Source organism: Microtus oregoni, unplaced genomic scaffold, assembly GCF_018167655.1.
Source record: "Microtus oregoni isolate MIOR12 unplaced genomic scaffold, Mior012 000030F_ref0000283, whole genome shotgun sequence".
In the NCBI taxonomy this organism is placed as follows: domain Eukaryota; kingdom Metazoa; phylum Chordata; class Mammalia; order Rodentia; family Cricetidae; genus Microtus; species Microtus oregoni.
The window spans coordinates 29,001,018-29,025,421 of record NW_024543089.1 but is presented as its reverse complement, the minus strand read 5'-3'; the positions used below and the strand labels follow the sequence as shown (position 1 = coordinate 29,025,421).

Genomic DNA, 24,404 nt, shown 5'->3' with positions numbered 1-24,404 from the left:
TTCTGCTGCACAGACCCTGGAGAAGAGCAGCCCAGAGTACTGGTCCTGGCTTTCTTACACCTCTGAAGACGTGTGGTAAAGAAGAAATTATTTATTCTACAAACAAGGGCCTCCATGGGGACTCAAATAACTCTGCATAGACCAGGCAGTAAAGTCCTAGCTTCCCGCATCCGAGATTAAAGTCAATGCCACTGGTGCTCCAGACCTTGTCGGACCTTGGAAACCTGAGTCGCAAACTATTCTATGACTCTAATACGATGTAAAGGTACCAATTACAATGTAAAGGTAACCATGCTATCCTTTTTATAATTAAGCAGCTATAAAAACTTTTGAGTATCTCATTTAAAACTTCAGTGGCTTTATAGAGTCAATTTTGCTGTTCTTATTGTAGTTAACATATGCAAAATTGCCAATTTCAATCAAGCTGAGGAAAAGTACCAAACCTAGATATAAGCACAAGTCTACATTACTCTAATGCTTGGAGATCACATTCCTACAAATCACCTTGGCTGGATTTCATGTGTGAACCTCAATCTCCTAATAACAAGTAATTAAACTACTCCTGTTTTGATAATTTGGCATTTCCCATTGTAATATCTCTTCTAATTTCACATTATAAACTATTCTTCAAAGAGATATGCCTTTCATGTACATTATTGTTAAGAATCCTGTGAGGCAGATACGATCACTCCTGGCTCCTTCGCCGACAAGCAAGCTCAATTTCAGAGAGATGACCCAGTTTGCCTGGAGTTACAGACCTGGGAAGCGGTGCAATTGGGCTCAAATCCTTGCCTCTAATTCCTGCACCCCAGGTACTTCAGCTGTGTCTCACAACTATGAGCTCAGTAGGTTACTCACGTAGTCAATGGGCTTGAGAGCTCTGACTCTAGCTGACGGGCAGCCACAGGAAGTAAGGTCAACGTAGAGGCCTTCTTCCAGTACACACTGATGATAGAAGACATCTTCTTGGTAATACAGGAGCCAGCTATAAAAGAAGCAGTAGGACACTCAAATTACATTCCATCCTTAGGCTGTCCTGTCATCCAGCTGTAGAAACTAGGGTACCGCAGTCATGGTGCAGGGCTGTACTGGTCAGTAAACAGTGAGTACTCTTGTTTACTTCCTGCTTACTATGCCCAAGGCATGAGGCACAGACCTCATTTCATAGTGTCTTCAATAACTATTTAAGCTGAAGATACAAGTTCATCTTCACAATCAACATACTATACTAAAGGTTATAAAAGGTAGGCCGATCTTTCCCAAGGTTCACCAATTAAATGGCAGATCTGAAACCTAAAATAAAAAGACATCTGCTTTATACTGAAGACATCTGTAAATTTAGTGCCTTCAAATAAAAAACTCTGGGATCAAATTATGGTGATGATTAATCAAAGGGATTAAGTTATTTTGGGGAAACGTTCTAAAGTGTATCTGTCACTTTTATATCAGATAGCTAAGAGAAAAAACAATTTAAAGTGAATCCTTCATGTTGAGTTACATTCAATACACCACACACCAAGATCCTGGTTAAGGACTCCCTTTTCAAAGGAGGAGCTGAAGGGAAAAATTAATTAGCTATTAGTAATTTAGCTTGGGTGTATTGAAGTTTTAGCCCATAATTTAAAAATGTTAGTACTATCAGTATTTTACCTAGACCAAGTTAATTCTATATTACCATCGGAATGCCAGGTGGTACTGCCATTTACTGTCATTTTCTCCTGTGTGATGAATACTTAACTGCCAACATTTATCAAGGGCTTTAAATGTAGTAGGCAAGAAGCTAAGCCCTTCATTTGCAGTATTTTATTTAGTGCATTATGGCTCAGCGATAGAGCACTTGCCTAGCACAAGTGAGACCTCCTACCACCAGGAGGACAAGACAGTCCTTGGAGGACTGTCGCCTTTGTTCACGAGGAATCAGGATCAGAGAAGACCATTTCCTAGAGTTACTTTCATAGCTGAGAAGGAGTTGAACTGGATTCATATCCAGGTCTCATAAAAACTAGGTGCTCACATAATCTCCATGGTTCTAAAATTCTTTTCATTTAACTATAGTTTAGTACTTATACTTCAAGCATATAAGGGCATATGTGACTAATTTTTCCTCTATTTCAGCATCAAAAGAAAAAACAATGACTTTCCTGTAGGAAAAATTTAGCACTTCTTTTTACCTGATAAATGAAAATTCATCCTGCAGAATTTCACCTTTTTGGAGAAGAAACTCAAAACCAATTAATGGTAAGAAAACTATTTCAGGTCCTCGCTACATATTTCTCTCTGACAACAGAGTGGAAGATAATCTTTCTGAATTTACAGGACTTTACGTTTTAGTGTTATAAAACCCTCAACCCTTCAGAAGTAAATCTAAAAACAGCAACAACTGTAGAAGAGATCCAATTAGAAGAGTGACAAGGAAATCTGGAAGGAAAACATGGCTTGAACGAATTGGGAGGAGTAGTAAACAAATCTTAAAATTCTGCAGCTTTAATGGAGGACAAGTAGGTAATGAAAGGACATGAGAAGGGCACTGGCAATTGAAAAGGGAAAAGCAATTGGGAAAGGCCACCACCTAATGGCTAAGGGATAGTGGGGAGCAAACATGCCATCTACTCAATGCCAGCAATCTTTTCCAATGGTGAAGGCTTTCACAAAGTTGTTTAAGGGAACAGTGGGAGGTAGGTGATGCTGAAATAATATATACTAGACCTATAAGTATGTTAGTTTTAACATATCCTATAGAACAAATAAGTATCATCTGTTGGCTCTGTTTATCAAAGTCCTACAACCTTTGCAAGGGTCAGCAGACCACAGACTATGTGCCAAACAGTCCCATCATTTATTTTTCAATATAGTCCACATCTGAAATGATTTTTAAAATTTCAGATGCTTTTTAAATTAAAAAAAAACCCACTACTTTCTACTTTTTATGTATGTCATACGTATTCAGTGCAAATCTCCATGTGCATCAATGAAATTTCACCACAATTCAGCTGTTCCTATTCAAGCATGTAAACCAGTGGCCACTCACTTCTGTGATACCATGACAGGCTAAGGCACCAGGAACAGAGCTTGCCAAGCCCATGGAGTTGAGGGGACTTTACCATCTTGGCTCAGAGGGCAATGGATAAGACAACTGGCTGAGTACATGTTGGCAGAGGGGGAAGGACAAAGAACAAGTAAGGAAACTGAGACTAGCTAATGGAATAAGCCCAGAAAAGGACGAGGTGAACTTGATCTGCGTTAGCGACGACTAGGAATAAAGGTGGACAGAAAAAATAGTAAACTGAAATGTGTTGCACTGGTCTACACAGGCTCAAAGAAGAAGAAAGGGAAACTGACAAACACCGGGGATTCTAAAGTGCTATTAGGTAGATACTGGAAATATGGGAAATGTAACCAAACAAAAGACATAAAAATGGGCAAAATAGTAAATATTATGTCATGTATATTTTATTACAGAAACAATAGACTATACTTTAGCCCAAGTAATCACATACAGTTTCACACGTAAAAAAGATTGATCATATTGTTAGAACTGGAAGAATAAAGGATTTAAGGTTTTTTTTTTTTAATGAACAAATGACAAAAATATTTCTGCTGTATGATGTGGTGGTAGTTCCAGAACCCTAACTCCAAATCTAGCTCCCTTATTTGGAAAACAGAGAGATAAACTATTTTAAGCAAATAGGAATAAGATATCTTTCCTGGACAAAAGTAGTGGCTATTCTGTAGCATTTTATTATCGTGCTGCACAGTACACATACAATAAACATACAGCATAAACATTAATCTTAGAAAAATCATCTAAGAAAATATTGAGACATAAAACCATTAAAAGGCTCCCAAAGTTGAATAGTCAACTTTTTTATATTGTGTATAACTTGTATAACTAAAATTACAAATTCACCAAGATTAATATAGACTAGTTAGCAACTGGTCAGTGCTTTAATAAAAAAGAAAGAAAGAAAAAAGAAAAAAATTACTGTGAAAGAAAAAAAAAAACCTCTGCCCTTTGTAAACTTAAAAGAAATTTGGTCTTAGGTAAGAGCAGAAGAATCAAGCACACTCACCAGCCACGGAGAACCTTGAAGGAGGACGGCGAGAATGAGGTCAGGTCAGAACATTCTTTTATAAAATCTATGCACTCGCCTTGGAAGCCTGCTTTACTGAATGCTTTGAGCTGTGGGAACATAGCAGTAATTGACCATGAAATGGTTGTTTAACATCATCACAAGCAAATAAACTTTAACACGCTCATAAACGTTCAGCAGGATATTACATTTGTGCTTTATTTATTATCAGTCAAGCTATGTGAAGAATGGCGACATTCTTCTTAATGTGCCTTTATTTCTTCTTACGTGTTTATAAGAGTGACATTTCAATATTTATCATTTGTATCAAATGGTGTTGGATTAGTCCCTGATTTACGGTGAAGAAAAAGAGGCATCTGTGTCCTACATTCCAGGTTATGGTTTTAGTTTTCTGGTAAGAATAACTTAAATGTACACTTTATAGCTGAATATCATACTCATACTATGTTTTTCCTTGACTTTTTGTCAAGGTAAGACAATGAAATCCTAACTAAAACTCTCATGAGCTTGAAATCAATAAGTTGCAGCTCTAGAGGCCTTGAATAAATTAATGAGTCCTATAAATAAATATTTCCTAATCCTCTAAGACTCTAACTGACCTGGCCCAAGGGGCATCCTGCACTGTCATGCTTGCACGGTAGCAAGGAATACGTCGTAATAAATGACCTGCACATAGTCCTCCTGCCCAGGCAGCTATCAGAAACAAGCCTCCTTGAGCCGTATTCATCTTCCCAGGGGACCTTTAACCGGATATGTTTCTTGGCAGTCCCCTTCTGCCCTGACTCTGCTTGGTTTGATACTGAAGATCAGCCAAAAGACAGGAAGTGAGAGAGAATGCCATTGCTCACACCAGTGTTCCCCTGACCAACTGTGGCTTCTTTCACAATGGGACTTCCTGTTGAGAAACCACACTGTACTTGGACCGTCAAGTACCAAGGACTTCTCAAGAAGAAGATCCACGATGTTTCAGGCTCCTTCCCAGGTAGGACAGCAAGAAAAGAGGAAGTTCCAAAGAAGACATATATTTCACAACATACATAAAGATCCATAAGACATGAGTCACAAACTTCTGAAAATGTAGAAAACTTCTTTGCAGCTTGCAAACACTATCAAACTTCACAGAACAAACTGGAAAAACTACATGAAAATGGATCTCACAGATATTCACTGCATGTGTTTCTGATGTGTAGAGTCCATTTTTCATATATTGATGGGTTTAATGTTCATTTTCATTCAGGCTAGAGATGTTACTATCGGTACAAAACTTGTTCAGCATGCATGAGTCCAATCGCAGCCCCCCCCCCTCCAAATAACAACAACAAAAAAAAACCACACATCGACATTTCACTGTGAAGTGAGGAAATGTCAAATTCTACACACCAATAATGCAGGTGTGGGATAATGCAGGTATAACCCCCTTCCAGTCATTAGTTTTCAACACAGAGGAATTTAAGTTTATATAGAGTATTTTGATATATTAGTTTTGGGCACACATTTAAAAACTGGGTTCAATGTACATTTGAGTTTACTTTCCTTTTACCTCTAAAATGAGAAGTATATGGTTAAGAAAACACTAGATCAGACCTACAAAATAATCGCCTCATTATGTCCACCCAATCAGTGCATCAGAATAGAACAACTCACAGTAACATTGCAGGGAGTCGGACAGAATCGCCATTACAAGATGGCGCTGACATCCTGTCTTGTTGGAAATAAACAACTCCATATATGGCTATGCCTTTGGGAACTGCATGTCCCCTGCTTCCTGCATGCGGTGGATAAGGGCCCTTGGGCCTATCCCGATGCAGTCTGGTGTCAGCTGATGGTGGCAACCAATCACAGGGCAACCCATGTGCCTACTCCCCATATAAGCAGCTGCTTTTGTGCTCTCAGAGCCCCTCGCTTCCTGCTCTCCCTCAACCAAGAGGCACTCCAATAAAGCGTGATCTGAGAAGAATCCTCGTGTGGTGGTCATTCTTCCTTGCTGGTCGAGAAGTTCACCACGTAACATGATGTAGGTGGGTCTTCTGTCTATGTGTTACTTTCATTGGTTAATAAAGAAACTGCCTTGGCCTTTTGATAGGTGGGGGAGTAGACAGAACAGAATTCTGGGAGAAAGAAAGCAGAGTCAGACAGACGCCATGATTCTCTGACCCGAGACAGATGTAGGTTAGGATCTTTCCCGGTAAGCCACCACCTCATGGTGATACAGAGATTACTAGATATGGGTTAAATGAATATGTAAGAGTTAGCCAATAAGAGGCTAGATATAATGGGCCAGTCAGTGTTTAAAAGAATACAGTTTCCATGTAATTATTTCGGGTGTAAAGCTAGCTGGGTGACGGGACGTGGTCTGCCGCTCCTTTTACAGTAACACTCTAAAAATGGGTCTGGATCATCCACAAAAGCACTCTTGGGATATCAGAAGGCAACTCTAAGCTCAGAAGCTGCAAACAATTTAAGTTGTAGTTTCCATTCCTAATGAAATTAAGTGATGGAGGTGTTGAAAATTTAAGGTTGGAAAAAACTTAGCTACACAAATCACTAAAGTATTTCCCTTTAGACCTTAATGGGCAATGGATCTATAAAAGAGCCCAACGGGCTGCTTAGAAACTAAGCAAATAAATAGAAGAACAAGATACTAGGTATCTTCAAACTTCAAACATGCATTACCATGGACCATGTGGAACTGTGTCTATTCCGACCAGTCTCCTTCATGGAAGTATACAGAAGCAAGACAATGGAAAGAGGAAAGAAGGGAGGGAGAAAAGGAAAGAAAATTCTGCCACTTGATGACAAGGTATTTTTCTCATACACTGCCATATTTTTTCCTTGAGGCAGAAATTATCACCAACACTTTATGACTAAGATTTTATAGAACTATATTTAACTGTAATTTTCATTTACGATTCACATGAAGAAAATGTAATAGGGTCGGTCTAGCTTGACAAAGTAAAAATCCAGTAACTAAATTATTGACCAAACACAGAAGACCTGCTCAATTTATTCCACAGAATCAGCAGGGACTTTCAAGGTAATTTTATTTAAATTAACACTAAAATAATTTTTAAGAAGTTCTCCTCTCAAATATTTCCTCTAACCATTTTGACCATCTTCACAGATACATGAAGACTGTTAAACAAAAACCACTTTGTTTCCACCTTCAGTTATAGCCAACCTAAGTCAATTTCTCAATCAATTAATACTATAACAATTTTATAGTCTTTCTTACCACCCAGGCAAGATTTTGTTTAAATAGATCTTCCTTTTGAGAGTTAAAAAGTCCCCGTATATCAGTGGTTCTCAATCTTCCTAATGCTACAGCCCTTTCAAACAGTTCATATGGTGGTGACCCCCAACCAGAAAATTATTTTGTTGCGACTTCATAGCTGTAATTTTGCTACTGTTATGAATCTTATTGTAAACTTCTGATATGCAACCCCCAAAGGGGTCACGACCCATAGGTTGAGAACCATTGCCCTATGAAATAGCAAGCAAAGCCATTATAAACCCCTCTGTCACTTCAAAGGTCACCGAAGCTAACTTATGTAACAGAAGAATTTACTTGGTTTATTTCTCTCTGCTACCATTAAGTATGGGGTAGAATAACAGTTCTGTATTTCAGGAATCACAAACAATTATATTTGTAAACAGACTTCAGAATGGTCCTAAGGATCCAAGGTAACTGATTAGGTCAAAGGGCAGGACGGATTAGAATATTGGCTCACTATAACCTCCCCTAAAAAGAAATTAACTTTTATAATATTCAATCTAGTAATATGACATTCCACATGTGCTAAGTTGGAGAGATAATGACAAAAATCTACACTCTGTTTAGTGTTTCTTTTGTTTGGGGGGGGGGAGAAATAAAAACAAAATTAAATGCCACCTCCATGATGGAGAGTTCTACTATGCCATGTGACTCTCTAGCTGGTAATCAGACTTAGTGATGGGTCTGTGTCTCAAGAGAAAAACACTCTCCACCATAAATGCTGGTTTCTTTTAGTATAACAATTAAATATATATTTTCATGCTTACAAAACTCCCAGCAATCCTATGTTTATAACTCTATAATAATATATATTACTCTCTGCACATTTTCTAGATTTATCCTCCCCCCCCCTTGGGTGACTTAACAGTTTCCCTTGAGATAATTAATGTAAAACAAAACAAAAAAAATCCTTCTTTGACTTGAACCCTGAAATATAACTGCCTCCTTACTTGGACAGGAAAATACCCTATGTGAACACTGCCAAGATTTGCTTGTTTTTGTCTAGGTAAATATAAACAATAAAAGGCCTAACCCAGGGGTTCTAATACTGCATAAACAAAGAGGCTTTGTACACACAGGACCACGCATCAGCTAGCGTACACTTGTCAGAAACGCTCATTTCACAAAAACTGAGCCACAGCTAGAAAAATGAAGCAAACAGATTTCACTGGGTGTCTTCTGCTGTTTCCCTCTTCCAGCTGATCTGGAAGCACTACAAAGAAAGGCTGGCAACCCGCCCCCGAACAATAAAGTTCATTTTAACAAAGAGCAAAGAGTTGGAAGAGGAGAAAAGAGCTCAGAAGAATGGGATGTTTAATCTGCACTAGAAACTCAGAAAAGAAAAAAAAAAGTTTGAATTAGCCCTCTTTACCTATACATGCTATTTTGATTCATATAAAAACATGAGCTTTAAAAATCCACAGCTGGAGGTTCCCCAAAATCCAAAATAAAGTTTCTGGCAGGAAGTATCTCTAAATACAACTTCTCAATTATGTTCAAGGAGAAACTGTTTCAAAAGGTCTCAGCTAACTAGAAAATAACAAAAACCTCGGAGCACATCCAGTGAGTAGAACATGATTAAAGTTGGCTGAGCTGAAACAGACAGGCGTTGACAGGAACATGGGAGCTGTACACACTCAGCAGACTTCCACCATACACGGTCGTGGATGTCACTGCTCACCAATCACTACATGTGGCTTTGGACAGGGGGTTTTCTAACCAGGCTATTTTTTAAGAGAAACAGGGAAAGCAGTGTTTTTCCTCTCCTGTCTTTCTCTATCATTGTGTTTCTGTCCCTATCCAGGTCCTTCTGAAAACAGAAACTACAGGATGTCTCCTTTCCTTCCTCTAGCTGTATGATAATGACACTGACTTAAATTCAGAATCTCAAGTTTTATGTACATTCATGGAGTAAATACGTGCAGAATTATTACAAACACTATACAGAATTATTACAAACACAAACCAAATGCAATTATTAGACCTTAGAATACAATAAACCAATACTAGGCTTTGTGTCTTATCCAAACCCTTTTGAACCATTGACACACACACACACACATATACAGAGAGAGGGACAGAGACAGAGAGACAGACAGAGAAATGGAGATAGAGAGAGGAAGAGATGGAGGTTTAAGGTTACTAGAGTATTAAAAAAAAATCACACAAGGATCAGAAATCCACGTACAGGAAAATGAGAAGGCTCAGTGTAAGGGTGCTTGTGCTCAGGGAGGAAAGATTCTTGGCACCAAGTTTGATGGTTTGAGTGTGAACACCAGAGATCTACACGGTAGGAGTGAACCTTCTCCCACAAGTTGTCCTCAGACCGACACACACATGCACTGTGGCAGGAGAGCACACCTCTCCCAAGAAAATAAGTTTGCGCAGTAAAAATGTTTTCTAAGCGTGTATTCATAGTAAGCACAGTGTGAGGTGTTGGGGGGGGGGGTGCTGCTGCAAGTTCTCTGCTCCTCCAGGAACACGGAGATATGTGGTACTGAGAGAGCTGACAGCAGGCAGAGGGGGCTATAGGAAAGACCAAGAGTCACGGGTTCCAACGACCCATTGTGAATGCTGTGACAAACATCAGACAATCAGACAATCCCACCAACATAAAGGACACTCCTGTGCTCAGAGACACAGAGTTCAACAGGAACTTGCTTTGTCACATAGGCACATAAAAATTATCTCAGGGAAAGATTTGAGAAAGTGTAATGCTTTTGGTAAATACTGCACCAATGATAAGAATATTTTGAAACATACCAAATGTGGAGGCTCATTTATCCCAAGTGGTTCCTGAAAGACATATTAAAATATTTTAAAAATTGTGTCATATTATCTTAGCTTAGCTGGCTTCAGAATGTTTTGAAAATTTTCCTAGAAAAAGATTTTCATGGTCTTGCCAATTTACTAAATTCCTTCATCTACTTATGACCCTTTCTGTCTCAAATAACCTATGGAATTTACCTTGGAATAATTTTAGTATTCATGACTAGTTTGAGTACTCCTGTAGCTACTCAAGAGGAGAGCATCCAGGCGCATTTTAGAAAGGGCCTCAATTTCTGACACTAAGGAGCGGATACCCCGGTCACTCTGTGGTTCTTCTCATTTATTCAGCCACAGTGTCTGACACTTTGTGGTTTTGCACACATCTTCCTCTCAATGGGCTTCTTTCTGCCTGAAGAACCCCCTTAAGAATAACCAGTGTCCTTTCTTTCCGCAAGGTCTTAACCCTCAGAGACAGAGCGTCCTTCCCCCAACTGGTCCGGCATGATCTACACACTTCATCTTCCTATTAACCACACTATAATGAACTGCCCATCAACCTCTCTCCCTTTAAGAGATCACGAGCCATCAGTGCAGCCGTCCTCATCTTGTATCTCCAGTGAATCGGCATAACAGTATCTAACGAGACAAGTATGAAGCTAAGCTGCTGAATGAATAAACTGGTCCTAGTACAGGGATGCCTCCAGAATGTGTTCGTGTCTACTAGCCCCCTCTGCAATCAGTAGAAATACATGGGGTATTTTATTTACTGTGTACAGAAACACAAAAGAGAATCTAAACTTGACCACTTTCAAGCAATGCTCCACACAGTCACTGTATCCCGTCAAATGCTTCTGGTGTCAGTCTGCCCCCCACTTCACTTACCAGCTGGATTGGTCGGATTGACAAGATTGTATTACTTGTTCCTCCCCAATCAAAAAAGCATTTGTATTTTCCTTTCTCTAAAATGTACTGATCTCCACAGAAGAACTTCTGGCGGTAGGCAACCCATCTAGTAGGGAGAGAACAGGAGAGGGGTAGAATCGAGAAGCCCACAGCCTTACGCCCTGCCGACTCCCCCAGGCTCTTGAGGCAAGGCTACTTACACACCACTCTTGACGTGAATGGATCTGGTTTCACTGCCAAAGCCGATTTCTTCGAGGTCCGAAATTTCCTGATTCGTAATGTCGATGAACTTCCCCCTTTCCAGGTCAGACTCAAACAGTGTGATGGCAGACTCTATAAAGTTCTGAAAGGAGGCGGGAGGGCTGTTTAAGAGAACGTATGTGACACAATTCACACAGTCGGGATAATGTTCACACAAATGATTTCAGGAAGAACCTTAATGGCATGAAATACAATGCTGTAATCTCTATCCCAATATCATTTAGAGAAAAACATTAAGCCTTTATTTGCTCTAATCTAAACCTCTAGAATTAGATGCATCACATTAATACTCATTACAGGAAATAAACTCTCACTTGAGCAAAATCTCACAAGGCTAAGTGAAAATATAATGGACTGTGAGCAACAGGAGGCGCAATTTTATGTGCCTTAAATACAACTGAGCTTTAAAGAGGTCACTTGCTCAAAAATCAAAGTGAAGTCAGGAAAATTGTTTGTAAAGTTAATACATTATGATCTTATGAAAACTTTAAACACAAACACATAATCAGCTAAAGACAGAGGCCACTCACAGGAGCAACATTAACATCAAATACGTACATTCCTAATTTCACTAGTAAATTAAGAAACTTTAAAAGGACTAGATGTAATAGTGTATTACAGCCCTCCAGGAAGAGACTTAAATATATGATAAAACATACATGTTATCAGCTGTGCAGTGGTGGCACATGCCTTTAATTCCAGCACTCGGGAAGCAGAGGTTGGACAGATCTATGAGTTCAAGGCCAATCTGGTCTACAAGAGCTAGTTCTAGGACAACTAGGGCTGTTATATAGAGAAGCCCTGTCTCTAAAAACCAAGAAAAAAAGAACATATATGTTATCAAAATTGAAAACTATATTGAACAAAAATTTCTATTTCTATCCAATGATAAACACTCTTGACTTTAAAACATGTTGCATATATATGTGTATATATAATTTCTTTATCAACATTTCTTTTTGCATATCTGTAATGTCAACAATATTGATGATGACATAGTTACATCACCTGGGGAGACAGAATGGAGGGCACGTGACTAGTGAGGAGAGCAGAACTCAAAGGCCAGCCCTGCACCCATGCACACAGGTAGTGCTAACTGGACTGAATGAGCTCTCAATTGTTTTTATTCTAAAAAGGTATGAACATGAAAGTGGCAGGTGCATACTGGAGACGTAAGAGGAGTTGGAAGGAGGACATGGTAAGCAGTTAAGATCATAAACTTGTTCATTTCTTTTTTTCCTTTCTTTCATTATCATTATCATTATCATTATTATTATTATTAATCATTATTTCTTTTGGTTTTTGGAGATGTGATTTCTCTGTGTAGACCTGGCTGTCCTGGAACCCACTCTCTAGACCAGGCTGGCCTCAAACTCAGAGATCTGCCTGCCTTTGCATCCCGAGTGAGGATTAAAGGCGTGTGCTAACGCAACCTGGCCAACTTTCAAGGATTTAAAAATTGCTGACCAAGAGAGGTCAAATATTCTATCAAACGTCAGAGTAAAAGACAACAGCTTTTGCCTAAAATTTTTATCACAAAATAATTTCTAACCCACAAGTGAGTTTCCAATTCTATCTCCAGAGGAACCTTTGTAACTGAGAGCTACTCTCTTCATTTATTTCACATGTTCCATTAAAAAAAATAAAGGGTTCATGCTGGATCAGCCAATGTCCCAGCTCTTACTAAAACTTCATTTCTAAAACACATTTCTTAGTTTTTCTAATCTCTGCTTTTACACACACACTCACACACACACACATACACATACTCACACTCACAGGCACGAACACAATAAATAGGCTATAAGAGGAATGAGACTTCAATAACCTGTGGTCACTTTACAGGAACCTCCCCACAAGAGGCTCCCTCCCAGACACAGACACACCCCTGTTCCTCCATGCTGAAAGTGCCCTGGCCTGATGACAGCAACTGTGGGGTCCAGTGATGGCTGCACTGGGCTCAGGCTGGAGCTTGTCAGGAACCAGCATCACCAGCGACCAACAAAAGAAGATCTGAACCTAACTAAAGGAAAGGTTCAGGGCAGTGCTCAGTCACTGTGACTGATTGTGACCTCTCCTCCCCATTTCTCATGACTCAAAGTCCCTGCCTCTCTCTCTCTCTCTTGTTCCTCTGGTTCTGTGAGTGCCTGTCATTTACTATGTCTTGGGATCTTAGGACTGGAAAGCACAGTAAATTAAGAGGTGCTGTGGATCACTGTTTCACTGGAGAAGGACACAGAAGAACATTGACATTTACATGGGTGTTGTCTATCTGGTTTGCACTAGCAGGGCTGTGCTTGACTTGAGCAAGCCCAAGAACACATCACATTGTGTGAGCAGGAGGGGAGCAGCTGCAGCCAGGAGAATCATCTGAGAAATGGTCTGGAGGGCCATGCGCGACAGTGAGGCCTGAAGCTAAGGAGAGGAGCAGCCTCTTTCTTACACAGGAATCACTACAGAAAGCGCGGACTGAGCTTACAGGATAATGAAAACAAGCTCACACACCTTGAGACTTCTACATTGTCTCCCATCCTTAAAGCCTTAGCAGTGGTCTGCAGAGAAGGCCCAAGTGGTGGAATGCCCCTTTCTGTTTTCTGCTTTTATTTATGGCTTTTCTTGCTTTACAGCTTCTGTTTTCCATCTTTTCCCAGTTTCTTCTTCTCTCCCTCCCATTCTGCATTTTTCTTTCAGATTTGTCAGACACGTGGTATCAGACCCAGCTGACTGGCAGTATTGAGGTTGTAACCCTGATAGTCAGAGCTGGGGCTCAGAGCTAACCTGTGTGCTCAGTCAGGTGCCAGTGCTGGGTCCAGCCTCCCGAGTATGAACATCTAGATGTCACACAGACAAAATGAGGATTTACGTGTGCAAAAATCAGGCTGGGGGTGTAGTTCATGGTGGAGTGATTGCACAGCATGAATCAGACCTTGGGTTGGACCTCCCAGCACCCAGAAAACCCCCAAAACAATGAAACAAATCACAGAAGTGCCTTGTTCTAGAGACGAGTTGCAGACGCTTGCAGCCATGTCTAGGGTCCACCTACAATTTCTAGGTTACCACGTCCCTGATAATCTCTGCACTTTAAGGCACTGAATTCAGGTGCGGGTAGGTTAGCAGCTCAAGGAGGATGGACAATAGGGGACGGACTTCAAAGGCTATGTTCTAGTTTCTATTTGTTAAGCGCTTGACTCATTCAGTACAGTCTCAAGACTGAGAGCCGCCCTAAGCCTGGAGATGCAGCCCAGAGCTCCGCAATATGATGACTTTTAAATTCCATAAATGCTCTGGGCTGATCCAGCCAGTGAGCTCTGAGATTATGACCCTGGGTGGACACTGTGATCTTGGAGCCAACCGAGTCCTGCTGAGTCTGTTAACTTATAGTGGTCTAACTCCACCTGGGTTCAGAGGTCTGAAGACATACCCTGGATCTGGCAAAGAGCAAAGTCAAACAGCAAAAGTAAATCTAGACAGGCAGCTAGCACAAAACTGAAAACATGCACGCCGAGCACATTTTATTGAGAACGAGAATGAAGAAAAATTCCTTGACCCACAGCCTGAACTGCACTGCATGCCTTTCAGCGTTCTGCTTTCTTAAAGAGCAATCAGCTACACATGAACATCTGAGTGACTCATTTGGAGCTGGGAACGCATTTCTCCTTGTCCTCTTCAAATCGCTAGCTGGCACAGTTCCGATTATCCCAGAGGAACATATCCGCTATTTGACCTTAGCAAATCCAGAGTGTTCCGTGTAGTGCAGCCAGGATCTCTGAACTGACACCACACGACACAGCTTTCCTGCCTGTTCACAAGGAGGTTTCACATGACTTTAACTCAGACGGGGACCACCATGCTTCCCCCTCTCCCAGGTTACAGATATCCCCAGCCTATGGGGAAAGGATATGTCAGACCAGAGTCACAATCACGCCTTCCCATTTATGGGCCTGGCTGAAGGATACACAATATTTCAAAATGTAACTTGAACACCATTGTCTTTAAAGATGTTTGACAATGTATACGTACATTTTAATGCATAGTTCTTTTAATATAAATCTAAAATTTAAATCTAGAATTGAATAGTTTTTTAAGTATAATTAATTTGAATGTACATTAGTGATAAGACTTCTAAAAAGTATCTGAAAGTCATGTAAACATGTTATATATGTGTACTGTCCTGACAGGTGACCCTATATGAATACTTACCAGTGACTTAACAAGCCTAATAAGCCTTTGATGGAATGAAATCCTCTTTTCTGCTGTGAAGGTTCTCTTTAAGGCCATGTATTTGTTATGAATCTTAATGTAAATATCTGATATGTAGGCTATCTGATATGCCAACTCTGTGAAAGGGTCCTTCGACCCTCAGGTTGAGAACCATTACTGGAGATACTTGAAAAAAAGCAAAGTCCAGAGGGCTGCTCAGGGTGACACGCCATGTTTGATAAGCCCCAATATCCCAGGAACACTGTAGCATCCATCCATCATCTCCCTGGCTGCCTGGAATTTTGTGATACTCCAGACCTCTCAGCTCCAGCATCACCTCTCTCTTAACTCCTACTAAACACTCTTCCTAAGCCACTAACTGTCTAATGTCCACTGGGCCTAAAAGTTCACCAGTGACTCACAATCAGTTCAGGAATGAATCTGAACTCTTCCCTGGCCCTAGGCCTTCATTCACTGTACTCATCCTTCCAAAGTTCTCTTACATCCTGAATTAACACATCTAACATACATCTCTAAGCACATACCACCTTATTCGCATGAAAGTTTCTCAACTTTGACACTGTGAGAATCTGTGGGCCCTGACATTCTTTACTACTACTACTGTTGTTGTTGTTGGTGGTGGTGGTAGTGGGGTGTGTGTGTGTTTATGTGTGTGTGTGTGTGTGTGTGTGCGTGTGTGCACACACGTCAGAAGACAACCTAAGGGAATCAATTTCCTCCTTCCACCATGTGCATCCTGGGGATTGAACTCAGGTCATCAGGCTTGGCAGCAAGGACTTTTACCAACAAGCCATCCTAGTAGCCCATCCTGTTATTCTTCATTGTTGGGGAAGACCTGTAACAACACAGGGTTCCAACAGGATCTCCTGGCTTCTACCCACTAGATGTCAGTAGATCCACGTCCCCTGAAATATCAACAATCCAAAACATCTCCAGATAGTGTCACATGGATAAAGATCACCTTCAGCTGAGAACCTATGGCTTAAACTCTCAACTTCACCCATTAGTGTGGGCCAATCTCTTGCTATAAAATAACACCTCTGTTTTCCTTTCATGCAATCTGTCCAGCCTGGAAACTTTTCACTCCAGTGACTGTGAGCAGGAGCCTCAGCTAAGCCGTCATCTCCAAGGAGGGAGAACTGACCAAATGACTCTTCTATTGATGTCTGAGTACTCAATCTGGTCACAGACTAACAACGCTAGTTATCTGTATGCTACCTTCTATGCTGCCAGCTCTGGGTGTTGGTATGGGGGCCTCTGGCTACTCTATGCTGTGTTTATCACAATACACCTAACAAGAGAAACCCTGTCTCGAAAAACCAAAAAAAAAAAAAAAAAACCAATATACCTAACAAAGGAGGTACTCAAAAATGATGATGGACTCAATGGATGAAAAAGTAAAAAGTAATCCAGGTGTAGAGGTATACACATTCAATCCCAGAACCCAGAAGGCAGAGGCAGGATGATCTCTGGGAGTTCTAGGCTAGCCTGGTTTACAGAGTGAGTTCCAGACAAGTCAAGGCTACACAGAGAAAGGCTGTCTCAAAAACTAAAGGAAAATAAAACTGTAAAATATAGATATTCGATAATAATCACCGCAGGCAAGTCCTGTTCAGTTGAATACTCTCAGGTGCTATGACATCAGGCTCTATCAGAAATCATGTCTCATTTTTATGAAAATATAAAACATGTACGAATTAATGTTAAGAAAGCAAACTCACGGCTTGTAGGTACCGGAAAGACATGATGGGACCACTCAATGCCCCACAAACACTGCTATCTTCAAAGTCTCCTTCTTCAAGTAGGAATTGCTGGCCTTTGAAATGTTCCTTTTCATAGGCAACCCACCTAGAAATACAGGAGACTCAAGTGAGCCACTGATAAACCTAGTTTTAAGAAAGCAAGAGAGAAAAGTATGGTGACAAGAAACAAAGTTATTTGTCCAATATTCAAAATGACCTTGTTTGTTTTCAGGCACAAAGATGGGCAAATGGTACGTATCTCGCGGATCAATAATTTTTATAGTGTGGAAACGTTTCCCAACAAAAGGTTAATTGTAGCATTGCAACAGAGCAAGCTCATTAAGTGTTTGTGAAATGACTAGTACCGTGTCTCACCATGGTCAGAGAATAATTTGCCAAGTAGAAATAATGCAAAGTACACACAGCCGATGAGAAAAGTTTCAAACCTGCACTGAAATCCAAGGAAATCATTTTCATTACGTCGATTAAGCCCTTCTAGAACCAAGAAAGGACTATTTTATTAATCATTTACTCAGGGTTTAAGCCAAAGGAACTCTTCACCCAGCTGCAGATAAAAAACAATACAGGGAGGTTTCCCAAAGAGAAACTGGAAAAGGCTACTGAGCTGGAATCCTGTATGTACGAAATGTCTGTCTGTAAATACTTATGGGTGGGAAAGCTTCATCCTAGTGTCTTATCAGTATCATCGTGGAAACAGGAAGCATTTCTGCAGAGTACTTTCCAGGGACTCAAGCTTCCTGAGTTCTACTCTCATAGCATCAGGAGACACTGATAAGCACTACAGGCTTTAGACTCGGCTGGGAACCTTACCTTTTTATAAAGATTACACCACGGTACCTAATGCAATGTGAGTATAGATGACTCACAAAATGTGCTGCCTAAAAAAAAAAAAGTAGCCTTTACCTGGATGATAAAGTAAAGGTGGGACCTTCCAAAGGGATAGCCTGCAAGGCTGACTATTCTCAGCCTCCAGATTAGGAAATTTCAGATTAAGAAACATGAAGGAAATAAAAAGAAGTCCAAGAAGGCTGCCTATTATTATTATTATTATTAATTATTCTTTTTTCACCCCTCTGAAGCCGTGTGTATATATAAAACCAAACTCTTTTCACACAGCACAAAGTACTACACATGTGGCCATCCTTCATCTCTCTTTACCTTCTGTTTCTAGGTATATGCAATGCTAGGGAGTGGAATTCCACAGGACGCCGAAAGAGCCCATAAACATACTAGTAAGTTTCAGTGAGTTTGAAATACAGACAGTATTAACATGATGATTATATACTTAAACTATAATGTGAAAATACATCTCACAGAAAACTTAATACAGTCTAAGCTTTCTTTTGTATCAAGGAAGTTATTTGAAGCCCATTTTGAACTATATTTGACTGAGAAAAATAATGAAGAGTACCAAGACTTTAATGTTAAATGATGAGTTAAGGGTTTTGTTTCTGTTGGTTTTGCTTTTTTGTTTTGTTTTTGTTTTGTTTTGTTTTGGCTTTTGGAGACAGGATTTCTCTGTATAGCCTGGTTGTTCTGGAACTCACTCTGTAGACCAGGCTGGCCTTGAACTCACAGAGATTCTCCTGACTGCTGGGATTAAAGGCAAGATCATCAGTCTTACAGACCTCAAATTCCTTAAGGTGGGACAGGGATGAAAAAGGACCCGTACTCTCCATATATAGAGCTAAACAGCTAAAAAGCCAAGAAATGAGACAAGTGTTGAAAAACAATCAAGCTAGCTTGTGATTTCTAAGTGGGAGCATCATGTTTTACTCCTTGACTGTCACATAAAACTGAAAGTGTGTATTCTCTATCACAGGCCATTCTTTGTCTTTTTTTTTTTTATAAAGCAATTGTAAAAAATAACATTCATCACACTAAATTTTAGCAGGTAACTTTTGAGGCAGACAACCAGTTTTAAATCCATCTAGGTAACAGGGGAAAACATTTAGGTCTCAGGAGGAAAATAGACAAAAACCTACAGCAGAGTTTTAGCAATATACATGTGTGTTCACAAATCAGGGAATATTATAATAAACACAGTATTACAAATAAACACAATAGACTAAGAACGTATCTACCCAACTTTATCTGTCCTTTCAACACCAAGTAATGCTTTTAATTCAGGGCTAAATGATTATTGGCATACCAGACCAAGTATCAATATGACCTACTTATCTTATTAGTTTTCTCCTATTCTCATTAGGCTGGTATGGCAATCAGTAATTAGTTCGTACCACAAACTGCGAATAGAGAACTGCGGGTGACTGTAGACAGGTTCACACCTATGGATATTTTAAAAGCATCGTTTGCTAGAGGGGCATTAACAAGTTCTATGACATTTTGTCAATGCTTTGTATTAAAATGAATCACATTCAAAACAACTACCGTGTGAAGGGACATATGACAATGTTTCTGGACAGATCCCGGCACGGGCCTCTCCACAGCAAATCTGCTGTGAGCCAAGTTTCTGCTTGGTGTTTTTACCCTCACAAGAACACAAAACAGGCAAAGACCAGCCTGGTTACAGATTTCTTAGGACTTTTGCTAGAGTAAAGCCGATTGAGGCTGGGGTCACAATAATACCCCTGTGTTGTGTATATTTAGTGGTTTTGGATCACAGGGCTTACTCTATTACTTTAATGAGATAACTCACTACCTTAGAGCATAAGTTAGTCAATATGAATAGATCAACAGAATAGCAGATTAAGAAGCTAGGCCTTCCGCCAAGCTCACAGTCTGTAAAAAATAGAAATTTACCTTATAATTCTTCTATGGTATTTTAGAAATGCTAGGTATTGAAAATTTACATTAAATACATAGTATGGTTTCTATTTCAAAATCTTGACAACCAGTAAGTCTTTAAAACCAATAAGTAGGCCCAATAATTATTAAGTTATGTATTCTACTTACTATATTACAGAAGGGAGATAGATTAAGGTTAAGGTTGGCTGACTTTGTCTTTTTTAGTATATTGTTTAAGCTAATTGCTAAAAGCAAGCTAATAAATCATGCATTAAAAATGTGACACTCACACTCCACCAATGACACGAATTGATCCAATGCGATGGAAGTCCTTATCACTTTTTAAAAACTTAGGGACAGAATCTATATGTTCACTAAATTCTTTGGTATGTCCGTGGAAGTGAGGTTTTTCATAAAGGATAACCTGAAAGACACGAAACTGTTATTTAGCGTATTCATCCTGTACCATGGATAGACTTTAGTGGCATTAAAGACAAAACATGAATAGGGTGCAACATATGCTTTCAAAGTTAATTTTACTACAGAAAACAGCATTTGACATTCATAAGTACGCATGCGCCATTATCATTCTTTGGGCCAAGTATTTCTTCTCCTGCTTCTTTCACATCAGTGTGCCTGGCGATTATTACATTGTTCTGCTTACCCAAACGCTAGGACCACTGTGTAGGCTAAACTGACTTAGAGACGGCTCTTGAATTTTCTTTATATCCTCTTGTGCTGTGAATTCAGCTCATACCCCATAAGGTATGGGATATGGAAAACATCTGGAGCTTCCAGCACATAAAACTAAATTACCTACTGAGTTCAAAACCCAAATACACCTTCTTATAACACCATGTGCTTTGTATAGTTGTTGATAATTGTTGAAAGGGTGGAAGTATGAAAGTTTTAAATATAAATGCAATAGTTCCTAAAACAAAGAAAGGACTGGGAAGCCAGGCGTTTTGCTAACTGAATATTAGTTCAAATCTCGGGGTGGAATGCTGAGCAGAGCAGGAAGCACGTGGAAAGCAGTGGAGAAATATTACCACAGGGCTCTCTACTGTTTTGATGTCTTTACCTCTCAAGGACCCCCTCCCCTAAATCCATGGCTGTGGGAACAGTGTGGATCTCTCCACACCTTACCCTTTGTCCTTCCTATGGCTAACAGGAATTATCTGTATATGGCTAAAACCAAAGATCTTGGTGATAAATCCCTAGGCTTAAGTATATAAAATTGTTAAAACTTATACCCTATTTCTAAAAAAAATAATAATTATAACTGATAGACTGAAAAAAATTACACACTAGCTTTTCACAGGAAGCTATAATAATCATAGATATGTTATGAAGTTAAATTATATAAATATTATACACACAATCAAGTTTTATTCAGGTTTATTTGCTGCTGGGATGATAGTAAAGTAAAAAGCAGTACTCATGAACAAGCTCTTATGACATCATCAATGTTAATTAATTTCTAATTGGCAAGTTGTGATTACTTATAAAAATCAGTCCACTCATAGAGGCCTACAATGTGTCAAAGTGCAAACGCCCCAGGATAGCTCAGCCTTTCACACTCAAGCTGTGACTCACAACACTTGGAGGCGGCAGCAGGAGTCACATGAGAGAGTGTCACAGGTAATTCTACCTTTATTAGTTAGATCAGCCGCCTGCAATCTTTGCTGGGAAACTTTGAAAACCGTCTGGCCTCATTCACAATCACAACAGCATACTTGAGAAGGGAGATGAGGCTGAAGTTCTTAAGACTCGGATGACCCCAGCATGGCGTCGGGGTGTTAAGACATGCACTGAGCCACGCAAGTTTTAAACGAATCCATCCATGTGACTGAGAAAATCACAGTCAATTTCAGTAACTTGTGATGTAGAGGAAAGAAGGGGACCGGAGGCATGGCGTCTTACTTTGTGAAAAGCGAGGATGGGTGTCGCAGTCCATACCGGCATCTGGCTGGAGGGGCTACTTCCTATCTTTGAAGGCTGTTTGCATCTTTGACCACAGAACAGATTTTCTTTCCATCTTCCCTCACACACATATTTGTAATTCTATTTCTTCCTCCTGTAACATGCTTGACCCTGTCACTTCTGCCGCCCAGTTTGCATTGCCTCTACCCTCCCTTTTAGGCACTCAAACTTGCAAACTGACATCCATCCTACGGGAGCTAGCCAGTATCTAACTCCTCTGCATTGACCTCTTTCCAAGCATTGTTCTCGAATCCTGCTGAGTTCACTTGAATTCACTTGAGTTCCCAGCTTCAGTCTCAGCACGGAATGAAAATCAAACCTGCCACCTTCTGACGGTGGGTCTGCGGGAGATGGCAGCACAGACCTCCAGGCCTGCAAGCCATTCGCAGTCACAGACTGGGCCCTCAGAAAACCTTCCACACAGTCACTTCCAACTCCTGCAGCCTCCACTCATTGGGACGGTCTCATATCAAAGTACTTAAAGATTCGTGGTCAGTCTTCTGAGTTGCCTGACAGTTCAAGACTTACCTTCAAGTTCATAGGCATTTCCACTTTCAGTGCGCCCTAAAAGTGACAAGATATTTAAAAGAACAATGTAAATACATAAGAAGGGGAGAAGTAACCAAGTTATGTGTAAGTTACAAAAATCTCATTAGCTAAGACAATGCAGCAGTCAAATTTAACTATAGTAAATTCAGAACCCTACAGCAGTCAAAACCAAGTCAGACTGACTGACCTATATCAGTATGGACAGGGCATGAAATTCTCAGATCAGAACACAAAGGACCTTTAAACAAACACAACCAATTAAAGATTAAATTGCAGCTGTAGAGTATCCCAAACAGAAGAATGGGACTGCTAAAAACTTCAGACGATACCCTTGGCAGAGCAGATCTCTAAGGCCGGTATTCAAACGCATCCCCTAGCATCACTCAGGCTATCTAAATTAGGGCACGGCACCGGCACCCACCGTCTCCACACCTCCTCCCCTGAGTTCCGCAACACAGCTGATTAAACCTAATGGCCTTGTCACATCGAGACTGTACAGTATAAATAGTAACACCAGTCTCACAGAAGCCCTACCTACATAACGTTAAAGTGTTAAAAATCCTACTCCACATTCTGATGTTGCTTAAAGTTCCTGCATTTGTCCTTGTTTCCATTTTCCCAGGCACAGGACCAAGCATATTTTATCACATAGCCTGTACTCTGCACTTAATCGAACAGCTTGCTCCTCGAAAAAAAAAAAAAAAAAAAAAAAAAAAAAGTAAGCTTGCCACAGAGATGCTGCAGGCGCTTATTTAATCTTTAACATAGTAAACACTGAAAGAGCAACCCATTTATTATTAATGCTGAGTTTACTATCCATTATTAAACTGGAAGACACAATCTTCTACAACTAATTTTCTAATTAGTATCAACAAGAAAATCTCCAGATTTTAATAAACATTTAAAATTTCATGCAATACTTATTTGTTTAAAAAAATTCTACATATTGCCTGCCAGAGTTCAAAGTAAATGCAAACGTTCTGTATAACATGAACACACAGTATACAATGTGCCAATTCAGTGGTGCATGCATTCATGTCTTGAGACTGCCGGCTCTCAGCAGTGTTCCCTCTGCGGGGGTGGGTGCCGGGGAAGAGGAGAACCTCGGGTGGAACCTGCTTACCATTTGAAGAGGATGCAGTGATTTCATTTCCGCTGCAGAAATCTCAAAGAGCCCCTGGTCCTCCTCCAAGATTGTAGCTTGCCCCTTAAAATTAATATCTGGGTAGGCCAGCCAACTAGACAAGGTACAAATGGTTGGTTACAGTATGGTAATAATACTTCAGTTTGGCTCTATAAGAGGAAAGGGGGCCATCAAGAAATTCCAGGATTACACTAATAAAATGTAGCAAAGTAATTAGCATATGATGAGGAATGGTCACATGTTCTTAAGCACTTATATTCATGTACTCTCTACCTTATGGTAGAGTACTGTGTATTAATTTCTGCCCTAGAATTTCTAAGACCTAAAACGTGTGGTACCTTTAATGACAGCAGGTGACAACTTAGAAAGCAACACTCAACAGCCAATCTTTGCTTGCAGCTAGCCCCACAGGGTGGATCACTCATCAAGGCAAGAATGACTCACCTTGGCCTTTCAGGAACAGGGAAGTAAAACACAAAGCAGTGGCTATGCTGGCTTGGGAAATGGTCAACTGAAAGAACCAACAGCTAACACAAGCCAGACATCCTTTAGGGTCCAAGTTTTTAAGTCAGGGACATGTTCTTTCTTCCCAGTTCCCAAATGTGTTAGATAAAAAAAGCCAGCACTTGGGAGGCAGAGGCAGGCGGATCTCTGTGAGTTCGAGACCAGCCTGGTCTACAAGAGCTAGTTCCAGGACAGGC

At 40.1% G+C, this 24,404-nt stretch overlaps 1 protein-coding gene across 1 annotated transcript in view; it reads right to left on the bottom strand.

Annotated features, from left to right (window-relative positions):
• Crybg3 (crystallin beta-gamma domain containing 3) overlaps positions 1 to 24,404 on the bottom strand; it is a 118,836-nt gene that overhangs the window by 29,541 nt on the left and 64,891 nt on the right. Inside the window, exons 9-17 of the mRNA XM_041678460.1 lie at positions 23,683 to 23,797; positions 22,539 to 22,574; positions 20,318 to 20,451; positions 17,238 to 17,364; positions 11,235 to 11,377; positions 11,014 to 11,140; positions 10,126 to 10,158; positions 4,071 to 4,180; positions 859 to 985 (exon numbers count right to left, since the gene is read on the bottom strand). Coding sequence (XP_041534394.1) covers positions 859 to 985; positions 4,071 to 4,180; positions 10,126 to 10,158; positions 11,014 to 11,140; positions 11,235 to 11,377; positions 17,238 to 17,364; positions 20,318 to 20,451; positions 22,539 to 22,574; positions 23,683 to 23,797 — 952 coding nt within the window. The remainder of the gene's footprint in view (positions 1 to 858; positions 986 to 4,070; positions 4,181 to 10,125; positions 10,159 to 11,013; positions 11,141 to 11,234; positions 11,378 to 17,237; positions 17,365 to 20,317; positions 20,452 to 22,538; positions 22,575 to 23,682; positions 23,798 to 24,404) is intronic.